Raw genomic sequence first — 13723 nt, 5'->3', positions numbered from 1 at the left:
GTGGGCTTATGATCTTCAAAGTTGGTCTGGAGTCATTTCAAGAAAACCAAGAAATGAGGACTTGGATAGATCATAGCAGAGGGAGAGAGTTCAAGGTCAGCGTCTGTTGACTAAATCTCATATGCTTCTCTGCATCATTAAAACTAGCCATAGGGATCTCCCAATTTGGATTGGAACTGTGGTGCAGTAGAAGGGAAGGGGCTTAGTTCTCCCCCCCCCCCACACACACACACTGTTTCCCCAGTTCAAATTGTGAGTATTCCTGAGCATATCTAAAATTGTTGGTTGCCATGTGAGAGAAAACATACAAGAATCCATGTGGGGAGGGGGAGGGGGGAGAGCGTGATTTGAATTGGGGAAAACAGTGTGAATGAGAAGGTTTAAAAAGTCTGCTCCCAGCGGCTGCGTTTAACTTTGAACATCCCCCCCCCCATAAAAGATGTTGTTTTTTTTTTTACTGGAGTTCTGATTACAGACCCTCTTGCGTTGCTTCTTGTCTTATCTCCTTATGAGTTGAAGGCATTTAGGTTAATCTTCATTCCTGCCACAAACCAGAATTCCATGCACTTCCCACCCCCAAGTGTGTACCATGTAGCCTTCTGTTGTTAGCATCAATGGCTACTACTAATCAGAGAGGCCTTCAGTAAGTTTCCAGCGGTGTGTTTGTCTTTTCTGGCTGGGGGATATGTGATAATAACAATTGTTGCTTGCTCTGCTGCCATTAACTGCTGGTGCACTAAAGACAAGACATTCTGAGTCCCTGACATATGTGCCTGGAATGAAGCAAAGGCAGGAGAGCACATGACGATAGGTGGGACTAAACTAAGTGCTCAAAAATTAACACCCAAAGCGGAGGCCTTGCTAGCGGGGCCACCTGTGCCGGGCAGCCAGTCTGCAAAAAGCCAGTAATGCTCAAGACAATTCCAGAGTCACTTCTACACAGCCCCTGATTAAAAAGAAGAAGGAAGTGGACAGAAAAAATACAGCTACCTGCAAGGTCTTCATTTTACCCTGAGCTGTTGTTTGCAAATGCAGCATTTCGGTTGCTTTCATGCTGAAGACTAGATGCATAAAAATCCCACCCAGTATTATAGAATGTTCCCCATTGGATCAAAATGCAGAGTGTAGGAGCGGTAACTGAGGACCCTGCCCTTTCACATAGACACAAGCAATAGGAAAGGTGCTCTTTCACAGCACATGTGACTCTTTTCCCCATTTCATGGGTGCCTGAGGGAGCTCTATCTGCTCGCTGCCCCTTCTCAGCAGAGAACCAATGTCCTATGCAGAAGGTCCCAGTTCTGTCCTTGGTATCTGCAGCTCAGCAGTTCTCAGGCAGGGAAAGCCTGTGCCTGGGAGCCTTGAAAGGCAGGGTAGAAAGCCATGCTTTCTGCCTGCATGCTGAGGCTTTCTCACAAAGCCTCATCTTCCCCTGGCAGCCTCTTGAGCCTCCTGAAAAGCGTCCCCTGAAGACCGAGGGGCCCTCTAAACCACAGGGTAGCCCAGAGGCTATAACTGGACACCACACACTGAATTTAAAAGGCAACATCTTTTCCAGGCATCTTTGGCTCCGGGCCTAAGTTTCCATGGACTCACTATGGATTTGCACAGCTGCAGTTCTAGAGTGGCACAGCTCAACTGCAGTTAAGCCTTTCTGCTGTTTTGAGTTTTGTCCGCTGAAGATAAACTTGCCAAGGGCTCTACAGTCCTGACTCCGGCAGAGATGAACACGCACGCAACCCTGCAGGCTCTGTCTAGCTGGGTTTACTGCAACACGCTCCAGTCGGCTTGTAGGAGGTCTTTGTTTTCCTTTCCCACATGTTGATATTTATGTTTCACTGCACTTCTTTTCAGGCCGCCAGTTAGCAGAGCTGCTCCCCAACCTGAGAAACTGCAAAAAAACAACGTCAACAAAAAAAGGAAACTGGTTGAGGTCAGAGTTTATCCCTTCATTCTCTTCTTTATTCATTCCCTTTCAACACACTGTGCCTCAATGAGGTCATCCAGGCGTCCAGCAGCATCTTAAGGCTGACAAAAATGCTTCCGGCATCAGCTTTCATGAGTCAAAGCTCCCACCAGTAGAAGAAGACTCACAATCGCAGATTCTGAGGTGCCACAAAGACTCAGGGTCAATTTTGCTGTGACAGACTGACGTGTTGTCAGTCGAAATTATACATGTTGACCATATTTCAACCCTCCCCACACACATACACACACTCCAATCAGGATGCATTTTAATGGTCTTGCCAATGTCATACCCAATTGTTTATGCAGAGCTATGAGGCTAGTTGCTGTATGTTCATTGTGTGTATTAATTTTGTGTGAGATTGAGAATGACAGCAGTGGTATCCTTGCTTATGGCCGTGTTTTCCAAGCGGTCACCAGTGACTTCAGATAGCACATTCTGTAATTTCATTGCAGGGATAGCCAGAGTTGGCCTGACTGCACCCCAGTTCTGAACGTTTTTGGAATGCCTATTCTCTTAGTGCAAGGCATTCTCTCCTCTATTCAGCCAGACAACACCTGGGAGCGTGTTCCCTACTCTTCTATGAGTTAAACTATGTAATGGTACCTTGATCACCTCTGTAAAATGTCTGGCCTAACAAATGTATGTTATTTTATTCCGTGACATTTTTCATTGTAGGAGTTGGCTTTAGATCATGTTTTCGGGTACCGTGGATTCGATTGTCGCAACAACCTTCATTACCTCAATGATGGTGCTGATATTATTTTTCATACTGCTGCCGCGTGTGTTGTTCAAAACCTTTCCACAGGTAATTCACAGAGCAACAAAACCAAAGTGGTGATTTTTCAGATACTCTCGTATCTTGACAAGCATTCCGGTGTCAAGCTCTGCGTGAGCTGCATGTGAAGCACTCATGCAAGCACTGTTCACTTCAGTGTTCCTGGTACGTAAGCCACCGGAGAAACCCTTACCTATACGGCGCATGAGGCATACATTGAAGGTCCTGGTATGCGTAAGCTGGCTGGACTCGATGGAAAACATATGTTCCCATTTTTCATTAGTTCGTAGGAGGCAGGCAGTTAGATCATGAGTCCATCTCTATGGTCTGTGACTGCAGAAATTGAATCAGAAGAGCCCTTAGCATCACCTTTTCCCGGAAATCCTTGAATTGGAAATGTCAGGGGTAGAACAGTTTGTGTCAATAATGGGAAACCATAGATTAGAGCATGTTGAAGTATGGCATAACCAGGTTTATCAGAAATGCTGAACAGATGTTAGTCTCCAAATTTGTGCCATATCATAATGGCAATGACTGTTTCCCTTCCTGCCTCTTCCCCTTCACAAGAGTTCTTTTCTGTCTAATGGAATTGCTTGAAAAGATATGGTCAATACAAGCTCTGTTTCGATACTGTACTAAAATGTACCTTTCTGTGGAATTGCATAGGAAGCCAGACTTTCTACCTGGAACATACGGATGACATCCTCTGCCTGACTGTGAATCAGCACCCAAAGTATAAAAACATTGTAGCAACCAGCCAGATTGGTAGGTTCATGATCCAATTAAAATAAAGATACTTTCTATTATTGTACTTGTTCCTTGTCTAACTGCAGTTCCCTCTAAGTCATCCTTTTCTGCTGGTCAATTGCCACCTATATTTCTAAGGCTAATATAAGGATCCTGTCAAGCCCAGTATCTGCTAATGTGACATGCAGCGGCTCTCCAGGGACTGGGTTATCTGTGATCTTTTTTAAAGTAATAGCAGTGATCAACTTTTCCAGATCTAGGACTCACTGAGTTGCAAGCATGGCCCAAGGACATGTGAAATAGCTCATGTGATGTGAAGAGGCAGAGTCAGAGTTATGATTTCACCATCATCAAGGCCACGCCCATGGGCAGCAGACCAAAAGAGCTGGGGACAGGAAATACAAGCCAAGTAGCAGGACGTGCATCATAGTAACTAGTTATGGAGGAGTCCTCTCTAGTACAAGGGACCTAGGCTCACCACTCTACCATTTCCCTCAGTTTGTGCACAAAGAACAGAAGAAGGCATAGCAATATTGTTCTTCTCAAACCAGATCTTTCCAAGAAGCAGCAAAGGAAATGGCATCTCTGTAGGGATCTGTAACACAGCAGTAGCTTCATGATCCAGCTTTGGGTCCCATCTCTCGGGCTGAAGGCCATTGTTCTACAAAAATAAAACTATAGGGGGAACAAGCAATCATAGGGGTAGACTGGGACGTTATCACAACCATGAGAGCTGGGGAGTTTCCTTTTAATTGTTTTTGTGCTGTGCTTGGGTGGGGGGTTTTATTTGTTTTTTGGGTTTTGTTGTTTTGGGGAGTTGATTCAAATGAAAACTTCAGCTTCTTAGGAACAGATACTGAGCATTAGATTGTGCCTCAAATGCCAGTTTCAGTCAGGTGTGCAATCTCAGGTATCACGTAGCAGGAGAGACATTTCATGGGGAATGGGAAGTTAAATGCAAAAAGGAAGTTTATTTTCAGAGTATTTATGATGACTATTTTTAGTACTACACAAATTGTGTAGGCTCATTTTATTCTTTATATTATAGCTATATTCAGGTGGGTAGCAATGTTGAACTGAAGTAGCAGAACAAAAATTTGAGTCCAAAGGCACCTTTGTTGTAGTGGTTAGGAGCTAGTTTGGTGTAGTGGTTAGGAGTGCGGACTTCTCATCTGGCGAGCTGGGTTTGATTCCCTGCTCCTCCCCCACATGCAGCCAGCTGGGTGATCTTAGGCTTGCCACAGCACTGATAAAGTTGTTCTGACCGAGCAGGAATATCAGGGCTCTCTCAGCCTCACCCACCTCACAGGGTGTCTGTTGTGGGGAGAGGAAAGGGAAGGTGATTGTAAGCCACTTTGAGACCCCTTCGGGTAGAGAAAAGCGGCATATAAGAACCAACTTCTTAAGACCAACAAAGTTTTATTCAAGGTGTGAGCTTTCATGGGCATGCGCACTTCCATGCTCCACCGTCTGAGGAAGTGTGCATGCACACAAAAGCTCACACCCTGAATAAAACTTTGTTGGTCTTAAAAGAGCCTTTGGACTCAAATTTTATTATAGCTGTAATCATTGTAACTGCAGAACTTACGATTTCATCAAAAAGAGAACAGCTCCCCAGAGAAAAACAAAAGGAAGCCGCTACCTCATATTATGGAGTGCAGAACAGTGCTTGAACATGCATTGGCAGCATCTTATGGCTCAATCATTTGAATAGGCTCTGAAACGGCAAGTAAATGTTCAGAATCTGAACATGTTCAGAATCTGAACGGGAACCATGGCAAGCGTTGACTGCAGTCAAGTCCAATGCTGTTATTTTGGTGGGTGGAATTGTCTCTCCAAAGTGGAGGTGATGGTGGAAGGAGGCATGGCCATTCTGGAGACTGTCTCCTGATCTCTTGACTCTGGTTAGGCCACCATTACTCCTGCATCAGAAAAATTCATAGGACTCAATAGGATAAGATTAAAATTAAAAAATCAGTCAGGTATATACCGTATATACTCGCATATAAGACGAGTTTTCCAACCCAGTTTTTAGCACTTAAAAGACCTCCTCGGCTTATACACGGGTAATTGATTAACAGCCTGCCCCCAGCCAGCCAATAACAACATTGCATTTGCAACCTAAGCTCTTTGCAAGTGAGCTAGTTGCTCCCAGTCAACCTTTGCCTTCTGCAAATATCTTGAAAGCTTACTCTGGCAGCTTGTAGGACATCAATAGTTTGACTGAGGGATTCTGGTATTTTTTCCCTTTCTTTTTCTAATCACTTCTTCCAAACTATTATTTTGGTTTCTGTGGGTGGGGTGGGGTGGAGTGGGTTTTGGGGGTGCTTGGGATTTACTGTTTCTTTCTCCTAGAGTTTCTTTCTTCTTTTATTTGAGGGGCAGCATTGTTTGCCTTTTCTTCTTGGGGTTCTGTAACTTTTAAAAGTTGATTTTTACAGTTCTTTCTTTCAGTTTTCAGTTTTATAGTTCTTTATATTTCAGTGTTTTGTTCTGGGGGGACACTGTAGCCCCCAGTTTGGTAGCTGTTGTACTTGTTGTAGTAGGTTGCCAACTTTGGGTACTGTTGTTCTGCTCTGGTTTGCTGGCCTGGGGGGGCACTGTTTGGTTCTCCTGCCAGAGCTGTTCTCACAGAGCAGTTATATCAGTGCTCTCTCAGGGTGTCTGGCATCAAGAGAGGAAGGGAAGGCAATTGTAAGCTGCTTTGAGACTTCTTTGGTTAGTGAAAAGCAGGGTACAAAAACCAGCAGCTATTCATCCTCTTGACTTTTCTGTATTTGTTGGTGGGAGGCTGGATGGGGAAGCCTGTGGTGATTGAGCATGGATTAAGCGCTTAGGCCAGTGGTCCCCAACCTTTCTGAGGTTGGGGACCGGCAGGGCATTGGGGCGCGGCCCGGCCCCGATTCCCTCTCCCCGCCCTCCCGCAGTAAGAAGCTTCCCGGGCCGCAAGCTTGCAGCCTGGGAAGTTTTTTACTGCGGGGGGGGGGGGGCGGGGAGAGGGAGCCGTGGCCCGGTGCCATGGCCTTCACGGCCCGGCACCGGGCCGCGGCCCGCAGGTTGGGGACCACTGGCTTAGGCCACCCTGTAAATTTACCAGTAGCCTGCTGCATTTCCCACCCTCGGCTTTTTACGCGAGTCAATAAGTTTGCCCAGATTTTGTGGTAAAATTAAGTGCCTCGGCTTATATGCGGGTCGGCTGATACGCGAGTATATATGGTAATTGAACAATATTCCTGCCTCTCTTTTGTTTTATTGTTCATTTATTTAATCCATACTCACATTGGATGTTGTTTTTTGATTTGGTGCCTCCTTCTGATGCTGATGCTGAGCACTCCAGCATTAGAAACACGACTTATTTTAGCTATTGTTTTCCCTTGGTGCTTTCTCATTTGCCATTGCCCACACCATGCAGGTGATATGACAGAACTTCCAGGTAAGGCAGTTCTCTCCTTTGCGTCCTACTCCATAAAGTCCCATCTGAACTGTTCATGCCCCGTTGTTGTATCTTTGTCCATAGCAGATACAAGTTGAGCATTGACAGATTTTTTTTTCCTCGCACGTGTATGTGTGTGTCAACCTCTCCATAAATGTTTCGTTATTATTTTAAGAACTTGTCTCATTTTGTAAACTGTGCTATTCCTCCCACCCTGCCATGTTTGTTCCATGAGATAGTACATGTTTGTTCCATGAGATAGTATTATTATTCTATGTGGTTCTTATGCTTGGGGAGGGGTGGAGATGTTTTAAATTGTCTGTTTGCCTGCTTTATTCTTGATAAAGATTTCCAGTCTCAGAACATTCACATCTTTCAATAGTTCCCTTTAAATAGTTCCAGCTTGGTGTAGTGGTTAGGAGTACGGACTTCTAATCTGGTGAGCCTGGTTCGATTCCTCTGGCGCTCCCCCACATGCAGCCAGCTGGGCTTGCCCCAGCACTGATAAAGCTGTTCTGACTGAGCAGTAATATCAAGGCTCTCTCAGCCTCACCCACCTCACAGGGTGTCTGTTGTGGGGAGAGGAAAGGGAAGGTGATTGGAAGCCGCTTATAAACTCCTCCTGGTAGAGGAAAGCGGCATATAAGAACCAACTCTTCTTCTTTTGATTCCTTTTATTTTTTAACAATCCAGGTACAACCCCTTCTATCCACATATGGGAAGCTATGACTAAGGAGACTCTGTCTATGCTGCGCTGCTTTCATTCCAAAGGGGTGAACTATGTCAACTTCAGTGCTACAGGCAAACTCCTGGTGTCTGTGGGAGTGGACCCTGAACACACAATCACAGTGTGGAGGTGGCAGGAAGGTGGGATTATGATTCTTGTTCTTTAACTCTTGCCCTTATTAAAAATGGACATGCCCTAGGGAAGTTAGCATTAGATTTTGTCTGATCTCAGAGACTAAGCAGGGTCATCCCTGGCAAGTGTCTGGATGGAATCGCAGGGCTGTGGAGGCACAAAATGGCAAACCGCCTCTCTTGCCTTGACAGCCCTGCAGGGGTCAGCTACAACTTGATGACAACAACAAAGAAGGAAGAAAGCGATATTTGATTGATTTCTTCCATCTCTTGATTTTGACAAGATATACACATGTTGCAGGAGGAGAGGTGGCAGAATATTAGTTGAAGGGAATTTACTAATTCAGCTGGGGGGGGGCACTTTTGAATCCTCGCCCACCTAAAAAAGGCTCCTTGCAAAAAGAAAAGCCGAGCATCCCTCAGAAAGCTGCTAGCACTGTCATTTTCCTCCACTTTGCAGGAGGTCGTGATGCAGCGGAACATTCAAGAACATGATTTTGCACTTGCTGTCTGAAGTGACACAGGCTGTTCTACCACCTCATTCTTTGCATGTGTCGGTCAGGCCTGTCTTTATGGCAGGAGACAGACCTTTTCTTTTCCAGAGAGTTGAATGTGATATAATAAGAGCTTTGGTGCTCATAGGATACACACTTTTGTCCTGCTCTCTCTACCTCAAGCAGAATTTGCCGGGGTTTGTGATTCTTTTAACATATGTCCTAACAATTATTAACATACTAATGGAAAATTAAATGAGTTTTCCTGATCTCCACAGGATCTAAAATTGCAAGCAGAGGAGGCCACCTGGAAAGGATCTTTGTGGTAGAGTTCCGTCCAGACTCAGATACTCAGTTTGTGTCCGTTGGAGTAAAACACATGAAATTCTGGACTTTGGCTGGAAGCGCTTTGCTCTATAAGAAAGGAGTCATTGGTTCATTGGAAGATGCCAAAATGCAAACCATGCTTTCTGTGGCCTTTGGAGCTGTGAGTTCATGTTTTTACCCAGGGAGTCAGGGTGACAGTTCTTATTTTCTGACCTTGCTAATTTTTATGCAAGTGGCGTTATATGAATTCTGTTTCAGTGGCCTCTGTTAACAAGAACCTACTGTGTTCAGCACCAGTGTTCCCCACCCAGTTAATATTGTTCCATAATCAGGCACAATGGAATCAAACATCCTTATAGGTGATTAGCTGAAGATAAGATTCTACATTGTATGCAATACAGGGAGGATACCCAAAAAGGCAGAGCCTCTTGTGGCACAGAGTGGTAAGGCAGCAGACTGAAGCTCGGCCCATGAGGCTGGGAGTTCAATCCCAGCAGCCGGCTCAAGGTTGACTCAGCCTTCCATCCTTCCGAGGTCGGTAAAATGAGTACCCAGCTTGCTGGGGGGTAAACGGTAATGACTGGGGAAGGCACTGGCAAACCACCCCGTATCAAGTCTGCCATGAAAATGCTGGAGGGCATCACCCTGGGGGTCAGACATGACTCGGTGCTTGCACAGGGGATACCTTTACCTTTACTTACCCCAAAAGGCATCCCCATGTCATCTCCCTTGTTCTCCCTGCCATTTTCCTTATTTTACTACCAAAGCTTCCTTGTTACATAACCAACGTATTTATATAGCAGTCCTAATGATACAGAAGCCATTTAATAAGAAGATGACTCTGTTATGTAACCTGCTATCTCCAGGGGCAAAATATATTTTGGGGCTTGGACCTCAGTCTGAGAAGAAGCATGGCATACAGAACCTGCCACCGGCTTGGCTTCTGGTGCAGAGGATCAGCTTAACTAGGTCAAGACACAATGGAGATGTACAATTAACGGTATCTACCAGTCAGATTGCTGTTGTTGTTTCTTTCAGAACAATCTTACTTTCACTGGTGCCATCAATGGAGACGTGTACGTGTGGAAGGATCACTTTCTGATTCGGCTGGTGGCAAAAGCCCACACTGGCCCCGTCTTTACAATGTACACAACTCTTCGAGATGGCCTTATCGTTACTGGAGGGAAGGAGAGACCGTAAGAAACCATAACTTGTTTCTGCTTGCAGTTGCCGACCTACCCCTTCCTGCTTCAGATAGAAAAGCGAGTCACTAACTAGAACTGTGAAGAATTCTGACAAGCTGGATGAAGAGAAATACTGCAGTGCTCACTCTGCCTTCTTGGGCCATTCGGTTAAATGGCAGCACTGTATGTTTAGTTTCCTTTAGTTGAGAGGGAAAGGGAGAGCAGCAGAGACACATGGCCTGTGTAGTGCCTGTCTAGTTATTTACTTACAAGTAAAGAGTTTTTGAAGCCAATTGGCCACAAAAAGATCAGGATTGCAAAAGGGATCTTTGCCCCTTCCCTCTTGTGGACCTCACAAAAACCCACCTTCAAGGGGATGGCAAGCCCTTGGGAACAGCTAGGGAGGCAACCTAGGGGACTGTAGCAGGAAGGCACCCTAATCCTACATGCTTTGGGGGAAGCAGAGAAGAGTGACAGCGGGAAGGAACAGAGATCTCTCCCATGAACCTGCTCCATTTACAGATGGTTTTTGTTGAAGCACCACACCTTGGAACAAAACGCTGCTAAAGCAGATGGCTCAACGGTTAATCTTGCAGCTGTTTCCCAGAGAACACCCTTGGGCATTCCCCAAAGCAACACCCCCCTTCAGCTAAATCCAGCTGAAAACTCTCCTCTGTGTGTGTGCCCAACGGCAAAATGCTAACTTCTTTTAGCTGTCTCACTGCCCTTCACCCTTCTGAAGGTATCACTTTCGAAACACTGGGCAGCTTTTCCAGGCCATTAAGGACGATTCTGATTCATTTGTTAAGTCACCGATCGCCCATCAGACTCATCAGGAAAAGCCCCAGCAGTTGGCCCAGGCGCCATAATCAAGGCAGCCAAACTCATAACAAAGTGGCACATGGAGCTGCAAAAGACAGCAAGAAAGGAACATCCTGTACGAAGCATATAGCCAGCACCCTTTCAGTCAATGCAGATATGATTCTGGCTCCCTTCTGGGATAAGCTCCAGTACACACAGTCTCCTTCCCCCCAGCCCTTTCCCTCATGGGAATAAATTCCTATCTGAACCACGATTATGGGAAACATTGGCCTCTACTGTAGTTGTAGCTAACTTTCCTCATCTAACCAGGATCTGAATCCATCATTGCATCATTTTTGGATCCTGATTAAATGGGGTGCCCGAATATCATTCATTGTGGTTAGGTAGGTGCCACTGTTGCCCATAGTTGTACACAAATGACAGAGGGATTTGTTCATGGGAAGGCGTAGGGGGGGAGAGAGGATCACATTTTTTCTGGGCAGAGGTGGTTCAGACTGAAGGCGGCGTTTGGTGCGAAGATGCCCTTGCACAGCGCCACAGTGCATGCCACTGAAGGAGCCCTGAGGCTCGAGATTATCTGCCACTTCAGAAAATAACAGAAAATGGAGTCCCTGAATCATATTGTTATGCTTCAAAGGATACACATCTCATTACCAAATGCAGAGGACAAGCAATAGCTTATCATGTCCTGCTTGAAAGTGCCCGGGCTAGTGGGCTGTCTGCTATTGGTCATGGAATGCTTTTGTAAAAAGAGACTCCATTATAAAAACTGTAAACATTCACTTTTGACAGTATCGTATTTCAGTCTGTATAGCTGATAAGAACTGGAAAGGGAAAGCAAATGTAAGCTGCTTTGTGACTCATCTGGTAGAGAAAAGCGGCATATAAGAACCAACTCTTCTTCTTCTACATGTTACAGCAATAGAGTGGCGTCCAAGTTTCCTTTCTTGATCTCCTGATTTTGGGGTGAGGTCTGAGAGTCTGAGGTCCCCCTTCAAGGATCGCCCCCCTTCAAGGATCGCTGCCTTGTTGTGGCAAGGGGGCTTGCGTAGTTCAGTGAAGCTATGAGCTATGCCGTGCAGGGCCAACCAAGACGGACAGGTCATAGCTGAGAGCTCTGACAAAAGGTGATCCACTGGAGAAGGAAATGGCAAACCACTCCAGTATCTTTGCCATGAAAACTCTATGGACAGTTCCAATAGGCATAACGATATGACGCTGGAAGATGAGCCCCTCAGGTCGGAAGGTGTCCAATATGCTACTGGGGATGAGCAGACGGCTAGTACGAGTAGCGCCAGAATGAATGAAGCGGCTGGGCCAAAGCCGAAAGGACGCTCAGTTGTGGAAGTAACTGGTGGCGAAAAGACAGTCCGATGCTGTAAAGATTTTTATTCCATAGGAACCTGGAACGTCAGATCCATGAATCAAGGCAAGCTGGACGTGGTTAAACAAGAAATGACAAGACTGAACATCGACATTTTAGGAATCAGTGAACTAAAATGGACAGGAATGGGTGAATTTAATTCAGATGACCATCAGGTATACTACTGTGGACAAGAATCTCGCAGAAGAAATGGAGTAGCCTTCATAATCAATAAGCGAGTAGGAAAAGCAGTCTTGGGATACAATCCCCAAAATGACAGAATGATCTCAGTTCGAATCCAAGGCAAACCATTCAACATCACAGTGATCCAGGTCTACGCCCCAACCACTGCTGCTGAAGAGGATGAAGTTGATCAGTTCTATGAAGCCCTACAACACCTTCTAGAAGCAACGCCCAAAAATGATGTGCTTATCATCATGGGGGATTGGAATGCTAAAGTAGGAAGCCAAAAGATAACTGGGATAACAGGCAAGTTTGGTCTTGGAGTACAAAATGAAGCAGGGCACAGGCTGGTAGAATTTTGTCAAGAGAATACAATGGTCATAGCAAACACTCTTTTCCAGCAACCCAAGAGACGACTCTACACATGGACATCACCAGACGGTCAACACAGAAATCAGATTGACTATGTGCTCTGCAGCCAAAGATGGAAAAGTTCTATCCAGTCAATAAAAACAAGACCAGGAGCTGATTGTGGTTCAGATCATGAGCTTCTTGTTGCAAAATTTAGGCTTAAATTGAAGAAAGTAGGGAAAAGCACTAGGCCACTCAGGTATGAACTAAATCATATCCCCGACGAATACACAGTGGAGGTGACAAATAGATTTAAGGAATTAGATCTGATAGACAGAGTGCCTGAAGAACTATGGATGGAGGTTCGCAACATTGTACAAGAGGTAGCAACTAAAACCATCCCAAAGAAAAAGAAATGCAAGAAATCAAAATGGCTGTCTGAGGAAGCTTTACAAATAGCTAAGGAGAGAAGGGAAGTGAAAGGCAAGGGAGAAAGAGAAAGATACACCCAACTGAATGCAGAATTCCAGAGAAAAGCTAGAAGAGATAAGAATGCCTTCTTAAATGAACAGTGCAAACAAATAGAAGAAAACAATAGAATCGGGAGGACCAGAGATCTTTTCAAGAAAATTGGAGATATGAAGAGAACGTTTCATGCAAAGATGGGTATGATAAGGGACCAAAATGGTAGGGACCTCACAGAAGCAGAAGAGATTAAACAAAGGTGGCAAAATTATACAGAAGAACTATACAAGAGCGAGCTTAACATCCCTGATAATCACAATGGGGTAGTGACTGACCTGGAGCCAGACATCCTGGAATGTGAAGTCAAATGGGCCTTAGGAAGTCTGAGTAACAATAAAGCTAGTGGTGGTGACAGCATTCCAGTTGAACTATTCAAAATCTTAAAGGATGATGCAGTAAAAGTGCTACACTCAATATGCCAGCAAATTTGGAAAACTCAACAATGGCCACAGGATTGGAAAAGGTCAGTTTACATTCCAATTCCAAAGAAGGGCAATGCCAAAGAATGTTCAAACTACCGCACCATTGCACTAATTTCTCATGCTAGCAAAGTTATGCTCAAAATCCTACAAGCTAGGCTCCAGCAATATGTGGACCGAGAACTTCCAGAAGTACAGGCAGGATTTCGAAGAGGCAGAGGAACTAGAGATCAAATTGCCAACATACGCTGGATCATGGAGAAAGCTAGGGAGTAC

At 45.2% G+C, this 13723-nt stretch overlaps 1 protein-coding gene across 10 annotated transcripts in view; it reads left to right on the top strand.

Annotated features, from left to right (window-relative positions):
• Positions 1–13723, top strand: part of EML6 (EMAP like 6) — a 176385-nt gene that overhangs the window by 147761 nt on the left and 14901 nt on the right. For 9 of the 10 annotated variants that reach the window (XM_077334021.1, XM_077334010.1, XM_077334001.1 and 6 more), the window contains 7 exons: positions 1852–1930; positions 2642–2771; positions 3408–3506; positions 6901–6921; positions 7615–7788; positions 8552–8760; positions 9639–9796. In XM_077334021.1, coding sequence (XP_077190136.1) covers positions 1852–1930; positions 2642–2771; positions 3408–3506; positions 6901–6921; positions 7615–7788; positions 8552–8760; positions 9639–9796 — 870 coding nt within the window. The remainder of the gene's footprint in view (positions 1–1851; positions 1931–2641; positions 2772–3407; positions 3507–6900; positions 6922–7614; positions 7789–8551; positions 8761–9638; positions 9797–13723) is intronic. The other variant, XM_077333990.1, reaches the window with a different exon arrangement.

Source organism: Paroedura picta, chromosome 1 (genome assembly GCF_049243985.1).
Source record: "Paroedura picta isolate Pp20150507F chromosome 1, Ppicta_v3.0, whole genome shotgun sequence".
Classification (NCBI taxonomy): Eukaryota; Metazoa; Chordata; class Lepidosauria; order Squamata; family Gekkonidae; genus Paroedura; species Paroedura picta.
The sequence above is the reverse complement of the archived record's forward strand: the minus strand, read 5'-3'. Positions and strand labels throughout refer to the sequence as shown.